We start from the raw sequence: 21,544 nt of genomic DNA, 5'->3' as shown, positions 1-21,544 counted from the left end.
TGGTTGTCATTTTGAGTGTCCTATCATTTGGGGGAGAATATACCTTTCAAACTCCTACCTTTCAAACTTTCAGACTCCAATGGCTTGTCACTGTTGGATAAGCAGTTTTCAAACCTATTCTTCTACCTTTCAAACTCAACAGGGTGCACACTGTGTGGAATGGAAGGAAATTGTTGATCATAGATATTAAAGTGAAGGCAATTCTAAGATTCCAACTGGAAAAAAAAGACTTTAAACATTATTATACATGACAACAGACAGATCAACAATGTTTTTTGTTTTGTTTTGTTTTTTGTTTTGTTTTGTTTGTTTTTGTTAGTTTTGTTTTTTTGGCTTGGCAGCTGAAGAAAGGCACAAAGTTGTGCAGAAGGCCTTTTTTGTTTGTTTGTGTTTTTGCTTGTTTGCTCATGAATCACAGAAGTTGGCCCCCACTTTTGAAAACGTGGCACCGACCATGACTTGAACCTGGCATTTATGACCATTTAGCTCTAAACCCACGAAAAGTTGCAGATTAGGATTCTCCGTAATGGACCAAAATCTGTCATATGGATTGAACAACTCATTTTTTTTGCTCAGTTGTCTTACCTTGAAGAGTATAATATTCTTTTCTCTACCTACTGTCAAACTTTTGTGCCTTAAAACTGCATCAAATGGCTACAAACAAAACAATTTTTTTTTAATTTTTTTTTTTATACTAGTCATGTCTGACCAGTAAATTTGGCAATTCCTGAAAAGTTACTGGCCTGATCGTGATTTTAACCAGTCTGGGACCAGCGCCAGTGTTTAAAGTGGTGTTATATATCATTGTAAAGCATTTTAAACTAGAAATAGAAAAGTGGAAATTCATTTTGACCTGCTTATTGAGGGTTTTGAGCTGGGTGGTCACATTTATAGGATGTGATTTGTATGTATAACACTGAGTGACATTTGTTTTACCTTCTCTAAGTGTCTGCCATGAGTGCTATCTTTCCATATAGGTTTCATTGCATTATTATAACGTGTAATGTAGGAAATGTGGAGAGCAATGCTTAATTGGGGGGGGGGGGGGGGGGGCTCAACCCTCACATGTCGCGCTCCCCCCTTATTTTTCGTTAAAAACAAAAGAAATTAAAAGAAAAAAATGAAATGAAACCCGGAAGTGGCACCAGAAATATTAGCTGTGCCCCCCCCCCCTTTACAGAATCCCTGGATCTGCCCCTGATAAGTTCAGTTATTGTCATCTCTCCCTCTTTTTTTTTCTCTCTCTCTTTTGTGTGTGTGTGTGTGTTGTATCCATTATTGACATGGGGCATTGGAGTGCCAAGCTGTACTTTGTAACATAAGTGTCTTACTTGGTGAAGTTTGTCCAATAACACTCGGGCTACACTATTTATATCATAAAATATGTGATAACTTTACAAGAGATAAGACTTAAACAAACACAGACAGATTGAGAGTGAAAGGAGCACTGAGTGTGCTCTGTCCAAGTTTAGGTTATGAACACTGAAGAGTCCAGACAAAGATTTGATATTAGATGAAAAGAGAGGAATGAAAAAAAAATATCACTGCTAAATACTTGGGCATATGAAAATAACATTGTATATGTTTGTGGAAACTAGACACTTCATAAGCATCGACGAACAAACAGTATCGAATGCAACTTCTTTTGCCAAAAGGAAACTTGCCAAAAAAGCAGTATCAAGACTGCCCTGCCGTTGTTAGGGAATGATATTTGAAAGTATCCCAGGTGTCATTCTGTTCTGTTTTTATTTTGTTTGTTTGTTTGTTTTCATGCCTATCCAGACATTTCTATTCAATTAAATTAGTCTGCTTCAGAGGGTGATAGTGTGGTCGGCGGGAAGGAGATGAAAGCAGAGAATTAACAGAAATGTTAAATCAAACCCTTGTAAAGAGTGGCAGATTTCTAGCTAGCAAAGGAACATCCATAGTAGATTGATCTTCTTTTTTTTTTTCAATCCTTTGTGCCATGTTAATCAAGCTTGCATGTTTGGCTTTTTAGCTCACCTGAGCCAAAGGCTCAAGTAAGCTAGTGCGATCGCCCTTCGTCCGGCGTCGGGCGTGCGTCGTGCGTCGTGCGTAAACTTTTTACATTTTCATCTTCTTCTTGAAAACCCCAAGACCGATTTTCATCAAACTTGGCAGGTAGCATCCCTAGGGGGTTAGGAACTCAATTTGTTAAAAATGGGTACCATGCCCCGCCCAGGGGGGCCCCAGGGGGGCCCCAACCCTCCAAAATTAAGGAATCTATAAAAATCTTCTTCTCTAGAACCAGAAGTGATAGAGCTAAGTTAATACTATGAGTTAGTACATTGATGACTGTAGTTTCAAGTTTGTTCATGGCAGAATCAGGGGCGCCCCCCTTGGGACTCAGGGGAGGGGGGTGGGGAGGGGTCCTAATGGGGCCTAAATTGTACATTTTCATCTTCTTCTTGAGAGCCCCATGACCAATTTTCACCAAACTTGGCAGGTAGCATCCCTAGGGGGTTAGGATCTCAATTTGTTAAAATGGGCACCATGCCCCACCTAGGGGCCCCCAGGGGGGCCCAACAACCCCCTCCCCCAAAAATGAAGGAATCTTTAAAAATCTTCTCTAGAATCAGAAGTTATAGAGCTAAGAGATACTATGAGTGAGTGCAGTAATGACAGTAATTTCAAGTTTGTTCATAGCAGATCCTGGGGTGCCCCTCTTGGGGGCGGGGGGGGGGGGGGGGGGGAGATCCAAATGGGAGCCTGAATTGTACATTTTCATCTTCTTCCTGAAAGCCTCATGATGGATTTTCGTCAAACTTGGCAGGTAGCATCCCTAGGGGGTCAGGATCTCAATTTATCAAAATGGGCACCATGCCCCACCCAGAGGGTCCCAGGGGGCCCCAATCCCCCCAAATTAAGGAATCTTAAAAACTTTGGGCCCTTATTGTACATTTTCATCTTCTACTTGAGAATGCCTGGTCAAATTTTAGTAGAGCTGTGAATAATTTAATAGATTAGTGACTGCGTGAAAGGTGAACTTGTGATACTCGGGTGAGCGCTAGACCCGCGGGTCTCTTGTTTTTTTTTTGTTCTATTAAACTGCACTGCAATCAAAGTAGGGAAATGTTTATGTGATAGTTTGAGTTGCGGAGTACATTGGCACCTACAAATTTATGTGTGTACATGCATCAACTCCTAGTACAAACTATTTTACACTTGTGGTTTGGCAGTGGAAGTGGTCAGGTCAAGATGTAAAGCTCCGCCTCCCAAATCATGTTTCAGAGATCAAGCCATACACACAAGAATCCGTACTATGATTTGATTGATTTTTTTTCCCCACTCGAATTCACCTCCAGAGTAGAATTTGAATGTTTGAATGTAATTTGAATTCATTATTCTAGTATATTGTGGTTTCAAATCCTGAAAAATGGTAATTTGAGTGATTTTTTTTTTTTTTGTCACTAGTATCATTATGTAACCCCTCATATCCCCTTCATAGAAAACCTGAAGGTGTTTGAGGTGAATATCACGTCAAAGTGCTGGGTGGAGTTGTGCTTTATCTCGTGATTATGAGTTTCATTTCAATGTAGTTGTACCAGCAACATCCAGAGAATCAAACTGGATTTTTTTTTTCTAATTCATGTGAAGGACAAGCAATGAAACCAGTGTATTGAGTGCCAATTATATACAGATATATGTGTACCTTATATTGCTGTGTGACATGTGACTTATTACAAGAATGCCATGCATCAAGAAATGTATTCTCATCATACTTTAGCTTACTTGCCCCCAACTTTTGAATGCCCTTATATGGTGTACCTGTATTTGTGTTTATTTGGAGCAAGGGCCATCTACATGCCTATCTAAAGTGTTTAATTAGCAGGTCAATTGCTACAGGAGAACATACAGTAAAGTTGCAGGTATCTCTTCAGTTTGCTGGACATCGGTCTTGCATACTCATGAAATAATAGGGAATCGCAGGTGGACAGAGGGAACTTGAACTCTTAGATTGGTGGTCAAGTAGTTGGTGATGGTGATGGGAGGGGGGATGATGAAAGAAGATATCGAAGGGCAGTAGATCGGGTTTGTGTACGATTACAGTTGCTATTATACAACACCTAAAACGATTTTAGCAAGATCCTATTGGTCAGTTGCTCATCACGTGACATACAATTAAAAGTATCATTGCACACTGTCGCTGTTGAGCTGTGTAATTTTTGTCAAGCAAAAAATGGATAGCACACGGCTGATGTCACCAATTAAAATTGACTTCCGTGTTCAAGTCATGATCAACTCATAGTTTTTGCAATGGTCATCGCACACCTCTGACGTCACATCAAACATATCTCTGCTGCGCATTCTAAATCAGTACAAGCCCATCTTGAGTTACTCATTAAATCTTTACAGATAAGTACTTTTTAAAGCCACATACAGTCATACGTTTTCATGTTTGACTGACTGTGTGCCATAAAATGGTTGCCATTTCATTGACATCTAATGCGTTGTGTAGAACAGAGAGCGGATGGTCTTTACCCATGCAGTGGAACATTGTGCGCTTGGTGATGGTGAAAGATAGGTTCTAGTGTGCCTAATCTTTCATGAAAGATGAGGCACACTAGAACCCATCTTTCACCATCTGTGAAATCTTGAACCATCGTATTCATGACCAAGGCCATTCACTATTTTCATACCATTTATTTGATTGGAAAGTCTCTAACACAAAGGAATTAACACCAAGTAAACCCTATGTATGTTTTGAGTTGGGATTGTCACAGAAAACCCCATAGAAGTGTACACACTGTCCAGTCCCTGACACAGAAAAGTTTAAAAGTACAACGTTCAGCAACACTTAGGAGGTGCATTTTATCATTATAGCTTAACCGTTTGTGCTGTGGCATTTGTTTGAATGATGCACCAAGCTTTATTTCACCAGCATTCAATAATCCATTCAAACTTCATCTAGGTGTCAGGTTAGCAAGCCCACTTAATAGAGATACTGTGCTTTAGTATGACAGGAGGGCTGTGATAACAGAATAGGGATAAGGGAGATTAGGTAATTCCCATTCATTGACACTTATACCTCAGTTATAGTGGGAGCAGCAGGTTTCAAAGCCTCCTTGAGGAGGTTCAGCAGCCCGCTCTGAAAAAGCGGCCTCTTGTCTGTTGATACTGCTCACCAAAAGCAGGTCCTAGCAGGCCCAACTGGCTCTTCCCCTCTGATACACGGCACGGGCTTTTGCGCAAAAGTGTGCAAATTGTGCGGGTTATATCTGCGGGATTGGTCGTGACAGCTGGGTGGCTTACATTAGCAGGCAATGACCTTCAGTGATAACCTGTAGGTTGGCTAAAAAGTGGCTTCTCGAACCCCCTCGCGCTTATACTGCAGCAGAAGTTATGATAGCAGGCTCTGAAACCAGCCCCTGTAGGTGGTTTCAGAACCTGACCTGATCAGATCTGATTGGATCTTCTTTTACATCTACATTAATCGGTGAACATGTTGAAAAACAAAACACATTGAAGGTTAGATTGGATGAGATTTTTCCAAATGGAGGGATTGTGGGGCTAAAGTTTACTCATTGGCATTAATAAGAGCAGATCTGATTTTATTTGAGTACAAAATGGTAGGGTGGGAGGGGCCGGTGAAAATAAGTCTTGCATCCACAAAATTCTCCCCCTCAGCATGCAACCAACCAAAGAATTATGTCTGAACAAATATTATTTACCAAATGGCAGACCAGTCAACCAACCAGCAATTCCAAACAATTAGGTATCCACCCAGTTAATACATGTACAACATTCACAATGAATCAACCACCCCACAGATCAAACAACCAACTAAACTGACCAACTAACTGGCAACCATAAAATATATGAGGCCATCAAATTCTAATTACTCAGCCAGGGTTATTAGTAATCATACAATGATTATTTACCTATGGCACGACAGGTTTATGTACAGCAAAATGTTTCAATGTATACATGTGCAGAGTGTGCAGGATTTTTTTTTCTCTCTCTTTCTATGTGATGTCCAGACAATTTTTATGCCTCCGCCACGAAGTGGTGCCGGAGGCATTATGTTTTCGGGTTGTCCGTCCGTCCGTCCTTCCGTCCGTCCGTCCGTCCTTCCGTCCGTCCGTAATGAATTTTGTGGACAAGGTAACTATCAAAACCTGTTGAGGTATCCTAATGAAACTTGGCATGTATGTGTATTAGGGGGTGAAGTTGTGCCTATCAACTTTTGGGTGCACATGCTCAAGGTCAAAGGTCAAAAGGTCAAGGTCAAATACATAAAATTTCACTATTTCCACCATATCTATTGAATGCCTGAAGATGTTTTCTTGAAACTTAGTGTATACATGTATTACCCGATTAAGATTCTCTGGTGAAAGTTTGGGTCATGATGTCAAAGGTCAAAGGTCAAAAGGTCAGGGTCAAATACATCAATTTTCACTATTTCCACCATATCTATTGAATGCCTGAAGATATTTTCTTTAAACTTAGTGTATACATGTATTACCCAATTGAGATTCTCTGGTGAAAGTTTGGGTCATGAGGTCAAAGGTCAAAGGTCAAAAGGTCAGGGTCAAATACATAAAATTTCACTATTTCCACCATATCTATTGAATGCCTGAAGATATTTTCTTGAAACGTAGTGTATACATGTATTACCCAATTAAGATTCTCTGGTGAAAGTTTGGGTCATGAGGTCAAAGGCCAAAGGTCAAAAGGTCAAGTTAGAATATTAAAACTTCTTTTTTTTCTCCGTACCTTGGAAAATTGTTCAAGGTATCTTTATGGAATATAGTATATACATGTACTGACTGGAAGTGATTATCTAGAGAATGTAGAGTTCATGGGGTCAAAGGTCAGGGGTCAAAGGTCAAGTGCAACACTTCAAAATTTTACTATTTCCTTCATATTTATGCAATGCCAGCAGGGTTATTTTTTTTTTTAACACTTGGTGTATGCATGTGTAACCTAATAGAAATTCTCTTGAAGTTTTTTTTTTTCTTCTTTTTTTGCCTCAAAGGTCAAAAGGTCAAAGATCAAGTGAAAGTGCTGAACTAACTTTTTCCTCCATATCTCGGAAGTGGCTCAAGTTATCTTGAAACTTAGTACATATTATGTATGTTCTACCTGAAAGTGATTATCTTATGAATTTTAGGGTCAAGGGCCAGATGAAAATGGTAACAATTTACTATTCAATTCAGAAATTGCACTTTTTCTCCACACCTGTACCTTGAAAATTACTCAATGCCTAAATGTATGAATGGGTCAAAGTCAAGTTAAAGTCCTTAAATCCCTAGATACATGCTCTCCTATTCATCCAATTAAACCTAGGTCAAGGAAGGTGAACATTCAACACATTTGTGACAAACTTGTCATTTCAATATTTTGCCAATTTTGTGAAAATGTAATCACACATTGTCCACATGTACTATCTAGACCTATTGGGAAAATCATGCATTATGGCGGAGGCATACCAGTTGCCAGAGCGACATTTCTAGTTTTTTTTAATTTTCTTTATAATAAAAATGTAGTTGATCATTTATTAATGTGCAAGGCCTAGACTGCCACCTGGAATAAGCAGGAGGCACAAGGCACAGACAAAGTATGTAGTAGTGTCACTGCTGTCACAGTAATGTAAAAATATAAATGTATCACCAAATCATGTCTTAATATTCAGTATGCTTTCATATTATTATCAACAGAAATGTGTTCAACTCTTACAGAGATACAATTGTGCATCGCCATCAAAAAGATCAGGACTGTGTCATATGAACATTATTGTAGTATTTAGTATCCAGGTTGTTCGTGGCAAAGTTGCTTTGTGTTTACATTGTGTTATGTAGCTTTGTCAGAAACATTAAAAATGGTGGAAAAAAATTAAAATGAACAAAGTTTGATCTGTTGTATTATGTGGTTCCAAAGCCGACATCCCTCCCTGTCCCTCTCCGTCCCTCACCCCTCCCCCCCTTTCTGTCTTTGCTTTTTTAATTTTCTTTAATTTCTGTTGAAGTCACAGGTTATATGTCTCCTGTCCAGGCTGCATTTTTACCTTTCCTTTTTAAATCTCCCTCCCCCATAAAACTCACAAAAACAACCCATAAATCATGAAATTTTGCAGCATGTCTTTGTAATAGAGACAATCCCTTGAATTTTTCTTCTGTTTTTCATAGTGTGAGTCAAGTCTTGATATTCCAATGGGATGAAAAGACTGTAACCTTCAATTTTGAACCAATGGAAAGGTACACCAATGTTTTTGTCTGACTTCTCAATTTTGTCTGTTGCAGGCATGCAAGAATAGTGCCCATGTTTGTTCCCGAAGCCTCGTCAAGATTTCAGAAATTTCTCGGGTAAGTGTGAAACACAATATACAGGTGTTTATACTTCCTTAATGATAGGTTATGTACCACGCTTTTATTTACAGTTGAAGTCTTTTGGCTTCTGTGTATTGACGTTTCATAGCCATGAAGTGGCCATTTCTAAGCCAGTCATATTTTGTTAGGTATTGGACATGCAGGTTGCGATTGTGAAAAAAACAAATACTATTTCTGCCACGGTTATGATTTGGAATTCTGTACATAAGCCTGGAAGTCTGTGCCCTATGCTAGGTGTACCTCTGTCTTGAAGTTATAGAAAGCAGAAGTTTCAGGGATGAAGTGCCTGCAATAGATAAGTTGATGAAATCAACCTCAATTGATACTAATTTTGGTCTGAGTTGATAATTCACTTAATACAGTCCTATCAGATGATGCAAAAGTTTGCACCTCCACAAAGATTTGTTATGCAGAAAAAGAGGATGAAGAATATGAAAAAAAAAAGTGCAGAAGCCTTTCACCTGTCTGTGTACTATTTTTTTTTTCAGTATTATGGTGGATACCATCAGAACTGCATTAGTGTCCCAGTTAAACTCCAACTGCCTTTTATCAGAGTTTAATTTTTGTGCTGTGTGCTTTTGCAATTAAACCCCTCAAAATCAGATTCAGTTGAGCTTCATGACTATGTACCACTCCTATAGAATGATGTGGGTTTGTAAGGTTTTATCATAACACTGTAAGTAGTGGTAAAATTATTATTGGTATTGATAAAATAGTGTTGAGGTCATGGTCATGATGGCTATCACTCACCATGGGCACTTTGGCTAAAGGTGATAAACTTTGCATACAGGTGGGAATTCTGTGTAGTGTTCATATGATGATGGGGCTAAAATATATTTCTCCACCAGGGGACTCCGGAGCAAGGCCCTCCGATGGCTAGGAAGAAATTTAAATCTTCATGTGCCATGATATAAACCTCCTGTGAGGCACATTATTCTGAGACTGCAATGTAGGTATGCTTTCGTAAAACAAAACTGTTTTTCATATTCATGTAACCCTTTCTTTAACTCTTTATGTTCCATGGTGGAAACCTCCTGTGTGCCACATTATTTCGAGACACCAACGAAGTTATGCTTTTAGAAAACATTCAGCTTTTCAAATCTATATCACTTTTATACATTTCTGTTAAAACCTCAACAGAAACCAATAGGGAACACTTCTTTCTGGTCAATCATTACATAAAATGCGAGCTACATGTGAGAGGAAGAGAATCGCAACAAACGCTTTCATCGTAATGTGACATTTGGCGATTTATCGATCGGTTTGGCTGGGTTTGTGCGTCTGAGCAGAATATGCGAAGTTGGCAAGCTGTAGACTGAGTTGGGCGTGTGAACGTGGCACATGAAGAGTAAAATGATTATGTTATGCTTGACATGCAATGAATGAAGTTACAGAGAAAATGCCAAGCTTTGCCATGATATAAATTCCCTGAATAATCTATGACTATTTATCTTTCAAATGATCCGCACCTGAAAAATTGTCAAGGCATGACCGTCGCACAAATAACAGTGACGGAAACATAGAAATTACTGGCAAATCCAATAAGGAACACTGTGTGATATTCAATCACCGCATGATGCAAGCTACATGTTACAGGAATGGAATCGCAAGTGACGCTCTCATGACTGCGGCATGTGGCAATTTATTGACTGGTTTGGGTGGGTTTGTGTGTTTGAGCAAAATTTCGCAACTTCGCACACCATCGACTGAGTCGGGAGTGCGAACGTGGCACGTAAAGAGTTAAACTTTCCTGCTACAAAAAAAAAATGACAACAACAAAAAACTATGTCTGAGTAATAAGAGAATCACGTTGGATGCTATTCTATATTATAGAGATGATTTATGGGTGTGGCTTTATGTGTTTGCCTGGAGGCAGCGGAGAATCATGATATTATTCTTGCAAATATTTCTTCATTGATGTGGAAAGCATATTGTGAGGTGGAGGTGTCTTCCAGCCAAGTTTTGTGTGGTTCCAGGAGTGCACAATTTGTTTCTAAATGTATTGACACTTAAAAACATGTTTGATTAAGTGGAGCTTAGAAGGACTTCTCGTTTACTTCTGATGACAAAGTGCCTGTAAGTACTCACATACCTTTGCATGGAGGCGGATTGAATGTTATTTAATGGACTTGATTGACAGGTGTGGGTGGTAAACTATGACATATTGTTATATCACATGTCATAATGTGGTTGTGGTCTGCGGTCGTTTAAAGTGGCCTGAGAGTCTGCAATTCTATAATTGCAACGGAGATATCTGGAATAATAAAGGCAATCAGTCCTCGGATTGCTTTTCCGTTGAAAAACTATGTCATGTATAAAAAAATCTGACCTGAAATTTATGCAACTATTACTCTTATGTATTGGTACATTCCAAAGAAAAAATTGAAATTCCTTGAGAATTACCGAAGATAAAAAAATCATTTCATGACCTAATTTTCTTCTCTGAATGAAGGGGAACTCTCTTTTGTTGAAAGGTGTGTTGATCTAGGCCTTCAAGCCATTGTCCATTTTTCTGTCACAAACAACATTTGTCAAAGTTCAATATCTTTGACAGGTGTGATGTAACTTTCAGCCAGCAATGATTGCTGATGTAACTTTGAGAAAAAAAAAGTTGTTGCCTTTAGCACTTCTTTATCCAAGTGATGGGGTATCATACACAATCATTATGAGAAACGTGTACAATGCTTGAAGTTTGTTTTGTTTGTTTGCTTGTTGTTGTTGTTGTTGTTGTTTTTTGTCTGGAAGGGTTTAAATGTTTTTGCATGGAATGAAGTATAGCCCAATCACTCAAGATCAAAATGTCCACTGTTTTTTTAGTGTACATGTATATGTATAGATCTGCGAAAGTTCGTACCCCTAAAGTGCCCCTATCTGTCAGTGCCCTCTGAACAAAACAAACAAGCTGACAAACCAGCAAATATACCAGCACAAGGAGCGCACTTGTATGAAACTGGTATGATCATTTTCAGTTCCAAAAGAGATGAAAAATTACACCAGAAATCTGTTTGTTAAAAATTTTGTCGTAAACTATTTGTCGTTAAACAGTTTCTTTGTCTGTAAAACTTAACACTCGCACGCAATTTTTGATGATATTGTGTGTGATTGTGTGTGTGTGACAGGAACAGAAAGGGAGGGTTTTACTTTCAGATTTATGGACTATGTATGAGACTGAAGGAGTAGTATACCTAGAGGGGCTACTGTAATGCGTGGCTTATAAACATTGGTAAAATGAAAACCACAGGTTAGTAAAAGTTTAAGAAAGCTGAAGCAAATATTGATAAGGTGATAACCAATTCACAAAGGTGGTACAATTCCAGGGGAGAGGGCATACAGGAGCATTGACAGTGGGCTTTTCAATATCTGTGATATACAGTATGTCCCCCAAAAAATTACAATCGGATTTTTGCATTGATACATTGTAATCACCAATATGATTAAACTGTCTAAATGCTACTTCTGGGTCATCAAATATGACATCTTCGCTGTATTTTGCAGAAAACCCCATTCAATTTGGTTAAGTGGTCACAGAGAAATGTGGATCATTGTAAATTATGTTGTAGGTATTATGGTACGGGCCTATGATGTAATACCTAACAATTACTCACCGAGTGGCTAACGGGACTTGAAGCTGAAGGCACCACCAGCAGGAGTGGTAGACGACCGTATGACGGTAGCGTAATGCACCAGGGCACCCGTAAAGGTGAACAGTGTCCTTGTAATGGGTATTGCACTTCCCGAACTGACATTAAATAATATGGACCAACTCCGAATGCACTTTGGGTGTCCGAAGACGACAGTGTCCCATATAAATATCTACAGATGATCCAGCGACAGCGTGGAGTAGCCTCCGGGTGCCGCGGCTAGCACAAGCGAGGGTAGAATCCACCGCTGGAGCACTGGGTCGAAGAACTGCGAGGTCCCTGATAGAGTCTGCACACCACCGACAGCACGCTAGCAGGACCGATGCAGCGATGTAACGACGCGAATCGCGTTGAATGCAGCTACGTAGAAAATCCCCAGGTTGGAGTGTAGAGCATGAAGAAAGGGCGAGTCGCGATACAAAAAGGAGCGGATGTCGCGAGGTATAAAATCCGAGGAAGTGTAATATTCCGTATGAAATGTAAATCCGTAAGAAATGACAGTCCACGGCGCGAGGTATCGTGCGCGGGAAAAGACGTGGGAAGTAATATACGGACGTGATATGCGGACGTGAGTGACTCCAACGATTAGAACGTGCTCTCAGGGTGAAAGCTAACCGTGAAGTGAGGAAGCGTGGAAAATGAAACAGCGTGGTCGGAGAAAACGTGTCACGGACAGGAGCTCTGAGAGTGGTAATTGGCTGGTGAAGATGCACAGCTCGCCACTAATTGGTAGCTTGTTTCCGTGACAGCAAAACAGGGGGTGTGTTTATGAGAATCCGACTACTGTTGGAATGTGAACTACGCGTACCTCGGCACGATGACAAAGGCGGAGAATGTAGTGCGCACCTGTCTCGTGCCGGCGCACAAAGGAAGTTCGCGTGGCTGTTGACAGAATGCTGGGTTGTCAGACAGCATAATTGACGGCAGCCAGACAGTAAAAATACAGAGATATTGGAAACTGCTACATTTAGCCCCCTTCCAGATCGCTAGTGGAGGAGTCAGTGGAGTGAAGACTAGAAATGAGCGATCGATTGTGAGAAATGTGAAGGAAGTAGGGGTTGAAAATTTCACGTGTCGAAGTATCTGTATTGAACGTAATGGGCTGGCCAGTGTACGTGCTTACCGCCAGTGCGTGCTGTTCGTGTTGGCAGCTCGTGCTGCGGTTGTGCACCTGTTGGCTGCTGCAGTGGTGTAGGCTGCCGCTGCTGGGGCTGTGGTGTAGTGAGCGGGGAGCTCGGTGTGGTCGCCGGAGTTCTGGCGGGGACGGGTGGAGGTTGCTGGACCGGTGCGGCTTCTAAGAAGGCTGCCTTTAGGCGGTCGATAGTGACGGTCTCCCTCTTACCGTTGATCTCCAGTGTGAAGTGCTTGGGAGATCGACGCAGCACTTTGTATGGTCCAGTGTATGGTGTCTGTAAGGGTCGATGTACACCGTCCCGTCTGACAAAAACATGCGTGGAGTTGTGGAGATGTGTAGGGATGTGAGATGTGGTGTTCTGTTTGCGTGAGTGGGCTGGATGTAGAGTGGACATGTACTCACGTAAACGATGGACATAGTTGGCAGGATCATCTAGTGTGGTGGTAGTGGCTGGGATGACCATCTGACCAGGTAGGACTAGAGTCGTGCCATATAACATCTCAGCGGGGGTACATCCAATATCCTCCTTTATGGTAGACCGTATACCAAGCAGAATGATGGGGAGGAGTTCATACCACTTGTCGCTGTGGTCGTGGGCTTTCAGCGAGGACTTGAGCTGTCGATGAAAATGCTCGACAAGGCCTTTAGCAGCTGGGTGGTATGCTGTGGTGTGAATGTGAGTCGTTCCCAGTGTGTTAGTGAGCTCGTTGAAGAGTGACGACTCAAACTGGCGACCTCGGTCTGTGGTTACAGTAGATGGTACACCGTGCCTGGCTACCCAGTGATGTATGAAGGCTTTTGCGACGGTCTCTGCTGTGATGTCATGGATTGGTATAGCATCTGCCCATCTACTGTACCGGTCTACACATGTGAGGAGGTATTGATGTCCACACGAAGGGGGGAGGGGTCCAACGATGTCGATGTGGACATGTTGAAATTGAGCATCTGGAGTGGTGTAGGTGCCCAGTGGAGCCTTGACGTGGCGATGTACCTTGGCTTTTTGACAAGCCACACATGACCTGACCCACTGGCGTACATCACTGGGATTTGGTGGTATGCACGAACCAAGTCTATCTTAGTGAAGATGGACTTGCCTTGGAGTTGGGCAGCAAAGTCGTGCAGATGGGGAAGTGGGTACTGGTCTGGTATCGTCCTGGCGTTGAGGGCGCGATAATCCCCGCACGGTCGCCAGTCTCCCGGGGTTTTCTTGGGCACCATGTGTAGTGGGGATGACCAGTTGCTGCTGGAGGGACGGATGATACCCAGCTCTAACATGTGTTCAAACTCTGCCTTGGCGATGGCGAGGCGGTCTGCTGCCAAGCGACGTGGTCGGGCTGCCACGGGGGGTCCACGGGTAACTATGTGATGAGTTACCGAATGTTTCACGGCCTTCTGATCATAGGTAGGGCGAGTGATAGGATACTGTTGGACGATAGTATCATACCTATGATCGTCCGGCCGAGAGAACATCGGACTCACGATGGAGGGAGAGTTGTGGGCGCAGACACCATTGACAGAAAGGTGTGTAGTGGAGTCAATGAGCTTGTGGTGTTTGACATCCACTAACAAACCAAAATGTCGTAAGAAATCTGCCCCGATGATGGGTGTAGGCACATCTGCTATGATGAAAATCCATCGAAAGGTGCGACGGAGACCAAAATCGAGCGTGAGTGAGCGCTCTCCATAAGTGGTGATAGAAGACTTGTTCACCGCCTGGAGATGAAATGTGGGCGAAGAATTAGTCTTATCAGCTGCTGAAGGAGGAAGGACGCTGACTTCAGCTCCGGTGTCGACTAAAAAGCGTGTGCCGTGTTCGACAGCCCGGTGTTGTCGATCCGGGGTGGGAGATCGGCGACCAGTTGTGTCGCTGCCAGAGGGGCTCGTCGCCGCTGGTCTCTGGCTGGGCTGTTTATTCTCTGGTGCGTTGGAAGTGGTTGAGGTTTTTCGCCTCGAGCAGGGTGAGCAGCACTGCCGGGCGTCGTCGCCAAACTTCCAGTGGAAGTAGCACTCACTGCCAGCGTGTCGGATTTGGGAAGGGGTTCGCTTCCGCGGCGCGCTGCGCGGCCCGCCTCCATGGCCGCGGTTGCCGCATCTGGACCGCTGACGAGGACGAGGACGGTATTTCCGTTGCGAACGGCGTGACGTTCGCTGAGACCGTCGTTCGTCCATGCGTGCTACCAGTATGAACAGCTGCTCTGTTAGCAGCAGGACCTGCGCCGTGAGGTTCGCTATGACGTCCGCCGGAGGGCTGGTGGTAGTCATTGTATTCGTCGAAGTGAAGGGTGAGAATGTAGAATGAGACGCGAAGTTGGCCCTATATGATCACGTCGGGGTCACCAATGTAGGTATTATGGTACGGGCCTATGATGTAATACCTAACAATTACTCACCGAGTGGCTAACGGGACTTGAAGCTGAAGGCACCACCAGCAGGAGTGGTAGACGACCGTATGACGGTAGCGTAATGCACCAGGGCACCCGTAAAGGTGAACAGTGTCCTTGTAATGGGTATTGCACTTCCCGAACTGATATTAAATAATATGGACTAACTCCGAATGCACTTTGGGTGTCCGAAGACGACAGTGTCCCATATAAATATGTACAGGTGATCCAGCGACAGCGTGGAGTAGCCTCCGGGTGCCGCGGCTAGCACAAGCGAGGGTAGAATCCACCGCTGGAGCGCTGGGTCGAAGAACTGCGAGGTCCCTGATAGAGTCTGCACACCACCGACAGCACGCTAGCAGGACCGATGCAGCGATGTAACGACGCGAATCGCGTTGAATGCAGCTACGTAGAAAATCCCCAGGTTGGAGTGTAGAGCATGAAGAAAGGGCGAGTCGCGATACAAAAAGGAGCGGATGTCGCGAGGTATAAAATCCGAGGAAGTGTAATATTCCATATGAAATGTAAATCCGTAAGAAATGACAGTCCACGGCGCGAGGTATCGTGCGCGGGAAAAGACGTGGGAAGTAATATACGGACGTGATATGCGGACGTGAGTGACTCCAACGATTAGAACATGCTCTCAGGGTGAAAGCTAACCGTGAAGTGAGGAAGCGTGGAAAATGAAACAGCGTGGTCGGAGAAAACGTGTCACGGACAGGAGCTCTGAGAGTGGTAATTGGCTGGTGAAGATGCACAGCTCGCCACTAATTGGTAGCTTGTTTCCGTGACAGCAAAACAGGGGGTGTGTTTATGAGAATCCGACTACTGTTGGAATGTGAACTACGCGTACCTCGGCACGATGACAAAGGCGGAGAATGTAGTGCGCACCTGTCTCGTGCCGGCGCACAAAGGAAGTTCGCGTGGCTGTTGACAGAATGCTGAGTTGCCAGACAGCATAATTGACGGCAGCCAGACAGTAAAAATACAGAGATATTGGAAACCGCTACAATGTCATTGGTCTGATTCTTCCAAGTGTAGCACATGGATGCTCTTGGATCTGCATAATGTGTGAACACAATGGATAGAACTTGGAGGGAAGGGATTCCTGACATGCTCTACAAAACTCCTCATTTCTCTTTGACCACTGAAGCAAATCGGAATGGGTTTTCTGTAAGATGTGGGTAGTAACTTATAGTTTCATACCCTGAAATTTTGTTTGGATTTATTCACTATCTTTAAAGTAATCATTGCAGAGGGTCCTGCTGTATTTATATATATATATATATATATATATATATATATATATATATATATGTTTTTTTTGTTTGTTTTTTTTTTTGGGGGGGGAGACATACGGTACAATGTAGAGCTGTCATACGGTACAATGTAGAGCTGTCATCTTGGTGGTGATAATTTTGGTGAAGAAACACAGCTGTTCTAATAATATGCATGTATAAATGTGCTCATTGAGCTGCTCTATTAATAGATTTACCATCATAACTGCGACAGCTTGAGAAAAAGCAGATATATGCTGATAAAGTCGAGAACTCACTGAATTGGGAGGCTCACCATTTCTTACTGTACATACAAACTCAATTTCTCACATGATATCAGAGCTCAAGTCTGTCAATCGAACAACAGTGTTTATTGAATACAGCTACAATGTATGTGAATTTCATGTGTGATTGTGCTTTTAATCGTCAGCTGAAAACCATAAGGGCACTATTGTGTTCTAAGATTTGAGCATAAATAGAATTGAAACAATCATTTTCATTAAATAAAAAGTTTATAGGCATTGTTCCAAATATAGGATAAAATAGAACCCTTGTGGTTTTAATTTTTACCATTTTACTGAAAATGAAAGTAATTTTGAATTTACACTGTAATGTAGAGGAGATGAAGCTCTACAATATGATACCAATAACCCAATCCCATCCCCCCCCCCAAAAAAAAAGATTGCGATAAAATTCTATTGGTTGTCAGCCAATAATATGTACATAATATAGTATGATAATGATGAGGCTTGACAGATTTCAATAAGTCATGATGTCAACTGATGTACATGCCAGCAAACTATGACGTAAACAGTATATCCAACTTGCATATATATATATATGTTTGTAAATTGATTTCATGGTTTTGATGTAATCATGGGGTTTTCCCTGCCACCCCTTCCCCCACCCCCACCCCCACCCCCCCCCAAAAAAAAAGACAGAAGAACTCCCCCAAAATGATCAGTCTCTTGTTCCCACGATAATGAGACAGTGCCCCAACAATGATCATGGGACTGTGTTTTATTGCCTTCTTGTATTCATTGCCTCGACTACAAAATTTGGGAATTTTTATCTCAACTTTTCTCAAGTATTATCAGATTCTATCCCCAATTTGATTAGGGAACGAGCCATTTCAATTTGTGTGCACGATGTCTGATAAGATTACTGAAATATTACATTACTTAACGAGCGACGGCTTCCCACAGACTCAATTTGTCAAACTTTCTCACAATGTAGCCTATTAAAATGTCAAAGTACTCCTTTCGACACCAATAAATGGTATTTGTCCCACTATGCTATGTTCATATGTCACACTTGACAAATAGGAGCAAATACCTCATTTGTACATAAGATAACTTTTTGAATTTTGACGATGATCTTTAACCCCTTAACATTTATCAGATTTTCACCACACTTGCAGCACTTGTGAATCTTTGGATTTTCCCCGTTGATTGAATATGACATTTGATCAGTTCATGGAGTTTCATGGAGGTCTGATGAAAGAAAAAGAAAAAACATTTGTAACATTTTATGACATTCAACAGATCTGTTCATTTGTGAAAAAGCAAGGGAGCCATGCCATTTGATGTTATTACACAAAGAATTGATAATAAATTTTTTTTTTTCAAAAAAAATATCTTCCAGATTATGAAATACATGTATCAGAAGTAGAAAGAAATTTTTGGCATCAACATGTCTTCTAAATACATCAGTTACCAGTCTTCAGATCATATTCATTTTCAGAGTTTGACTTACATTTAGAATCACTGACTGTCAAGCAAATTCCAGTTATAGATCTTGAATACATTAAAGTATGGACCAAATCGATCTTCCCTTCAAATAACGTCATTGAGACACCACAAGTTGTCCTTTGGTTATCAAGTGTAATTGTGCACTGAACAACGATGGGACCCCCCCCCCCCCACCAAAAAAAACAAAAAACAAAATGAAAAAGAAAAGAGAGAGAGAAGAAAACAACAAATAGAATAAGACACAAAAACCAAATATGATATCTTGGTTTCAATAGCTGTGTGTGGTAGAAGCTCCAAGCTCCGTACTACAGCATGTATACCACATATAATTTTGCTGGGTTTTTATGGTCCTGAATTTTGTGAGTCGGGTGCTATTCATGAATATATTGAAGAACATGCACAAAGATTCACTCTGTCTCTGATCCAGACATCAATGTGACATGCTTGCGTATTGTATGGTATGCATTATGATGACAAGGTGCATGATAATGCTGTACTCTACAATTGTGAATGTAAAGGGATAGTACATTATTGGTGGAGATGAGAATTGGGCTTTTGACTTTTTGCGAAATACCAAGAAAACACTTATGAAATAGTACAGAGCATCCCATTTTAAGAGGAACTCAAATTTTATTTGATGAAAATCATGTTTGGAATGACTGAAACATCCAAAAACAAAGTGAAACAAAGCGATCGTAATAAAGTGTGGATCCCACACTTATTAGAATCGCTCTGTTTTGGATATCTTAGCCATTTCAAAACCAATTTTCATCAAATAAACGTTGAATTCCTCATGGAATTCAATGCTCTTTCATATTTCATAAGAGGTTTCTCATTATCTCACCAAAAAATGTTAGAAACCTGAAATTAGGTCTCAACCAAAACTATACGATACCTTTAACCACTGGTGAAATTGTTGGGAAGTCCTGATTTGAAAAGACTATCAAAATTGGTATATATGGCATTTAATATAAATTACTTCATCTCAAGTACAAATGCAGGTGGCTCGAGTTAGGTCCACCCGCTGTTCCTAAACTTTAAGTTAAGGTCGAAAATTTAATTCTCGATGATTGTAGTTTAGCACCGTGTGGACGCACTCAAAAGTTAGCGATCTTAAAGTTTAGTCGATGATTAGAATCACGAGACATCTCGGGGTTTACGCTCTCTCCACGAGCCACGGGGGTCCCCACTCGTAGTTTCGCTAGGTGTGGACACAATAATCAATGAGCTTGTGAGTTAGCATAAACCTTGCGTCTCATTGGCTGTGCTATTTTGTATGGGCATAAGGTCATCTAGCAAAGACTCTGCGCTTCCGTTGTAATCATCGAGTGTTGTAACTGAAAGTTTAGGTGTGCATGTGAACCCGCGTCGTGAATTCACGAGTGGAGCTAATCATCGACAGTTAAGTTTTCGACATAAACTTCAAATTTGGCAACTGCATGTGAACGTAACTATAGTCAGTTTAAACTCTTCACAAATCACCACATAACAGGCTTCCGGGTTAGTTTTAGTACATCCATGTAGGATTTACCTTGCTGATATAACGTACACCACTTGATTCACATCTTATTCACCTGAAACTGTGTTTTGTTTTGTTTTTTTCTTATTTTTGCTCTGCTTTTCTCATTATGAGAATTCCACCTGTGTGTTTGTTTGTTTGTTTGTTTGATTTTTCCCAAGGCCCAGCTTTTTTCATCCCTGAGCCTCTAAACTGAAATGTGTGAAATTACATTAAACTTGTTTGTTGTGTTCTGTCTAGGATGCCGATTTCAGTGGATGCCAAACAAATTTGTCTCCAGCCTGTTTTGCAGGATTTGAAGTGAAGACCAACCTGACTCAAAGCTCGATTATTTTTTTTTATACAATTCAGAGGTTAGAGGAAAAAAAAAACACATTATGAAACCAATAATATAGTAAAATCATTCACTGGTTTTCATTTATTTATTTTTACCGCAGTTCCATATATAATCTTGTCATGTATGGTTATTACTAAAACTTAAGCCTTCAAACTTGAATCCGGTTTGTCTATTTGGATTTTCCATGCTCAAAGGAGAAGGAATCCCCAAATTTAGGGGATGCAGCAACAGATATGTAGCAGGACACATCAGAGAAGCTGAGGAAAATTGGACAATCTGTTCAAAAGTTTGATATGAATTTTTAGAGTATTGGTGCAGCCATAGTTGGATGAGGATTGGACAGTATTTACATCACATATATATGGAAAATTATAAAAGAAAAAAGAAAATTCAACATATTTTACTTTCTAGCATACTGAAAGACCACTTGACCTGCCTCATTCAAAAAGCAGGGAGAATGATATACTATTAACCTTAAGTCATGAACAAGTCAAGGAAATGTGCACTTCTCATAAAGAATAAAATTTGCAGAATTCCCTTTGATTATCTTTGTATGGCTTCATGGTCTATAAATAGTAGTCTTCTCATCCAGCAATGACTGTGACATTCTGAAACTCATAACTCATAACTTGTCAATGGACAGTCTGCTTTTCTTCAAACTTTGCTAATGTGTTCAACTGATATCACTGCATTTTTCTCAATCCACGTTATGTACGTTGGTGTCGTCCCCCCCCCCCCCCCCTTTAACTCTGTCAGTACCATGTTGCAAACAATGCTATAAGAAATGTAGGTGTCAGGGTTGAGGGAGTTAAACCCTGTCACAGTGTCAGGCAAACTGGATCAAAAACTCGGCTGTCTTCATACAAAAGCCACTTGCTTCTCAATGCGTCAGTGAGAAGTGCAGGAATGGCATACATGTTCATATGATGCATCACGCGTTACCCCGTGGTACCACATTGTGTAGCGCCACCTCACGTCCACTCGAGGACAGCTGCAGGGAAATGCATGCACTGTGTATGTGTGTGTGTGTGTGTGTGTGTACGCATACATAGTCATTCCCATGCCACTGCATGTTATACTATGCATGCATGGTACGCTCTGCTAGCAATATATAGCATGTGCTTCAGTGCAGTGCAGTGCAGTGCAGTGACT

The 21,544-nt window shown here is 41.3% G+C and overlaps 1 protein-coding gene across 1 annotated transcript in view; it reads left to right on the top strand.

Annotated features, from left to right (window-relative positions):
• Positions 1-20,367, top strand: part of LOC139726122 (B9 domain-containing protein 1-like) — a 36,431-nt gene extending 16,064 nt beyond the window's left edge. Inside the window, exons 5-6 of the mRNA XM_071637200.1 lie at positions 8,265-8,327; positions 20,296-20,367. Of these exons, the coding sequence (XP_071493301.1) occupies positions 8,265-8,327; positions 20,296-20,359 (127 nt within the window). The 3' untranslated portion in view covers positions 20,360-20,367. The remainder of the gene's footprint in view (positions 1-8,264; positions 8,328-20,295) is intronic.
• Positions 20,368-21,544: the final 1,177 nt, after the last annotated feature.

Source organism: Diadema antillarum, unplaced genomic scaffold (assembly GCF_040938485.1).
Source record: "Diadema antillarum isolate AM-2024a unplaced genomic scaffold, OU_Dant_1.0 seq00000079_RagTag, whole genome shotgun sequence".
In the NCBI taxonomy this organism is placed as follows: Eukaryota; Metazoa; Echinodermata; class Echinoidea; order Diadematoida; family Diadematidae; genus Diadema; species Diadema antillarum.
This window is presented reverse-complemented; position numbering and strand designations above follow the sequence as displayed.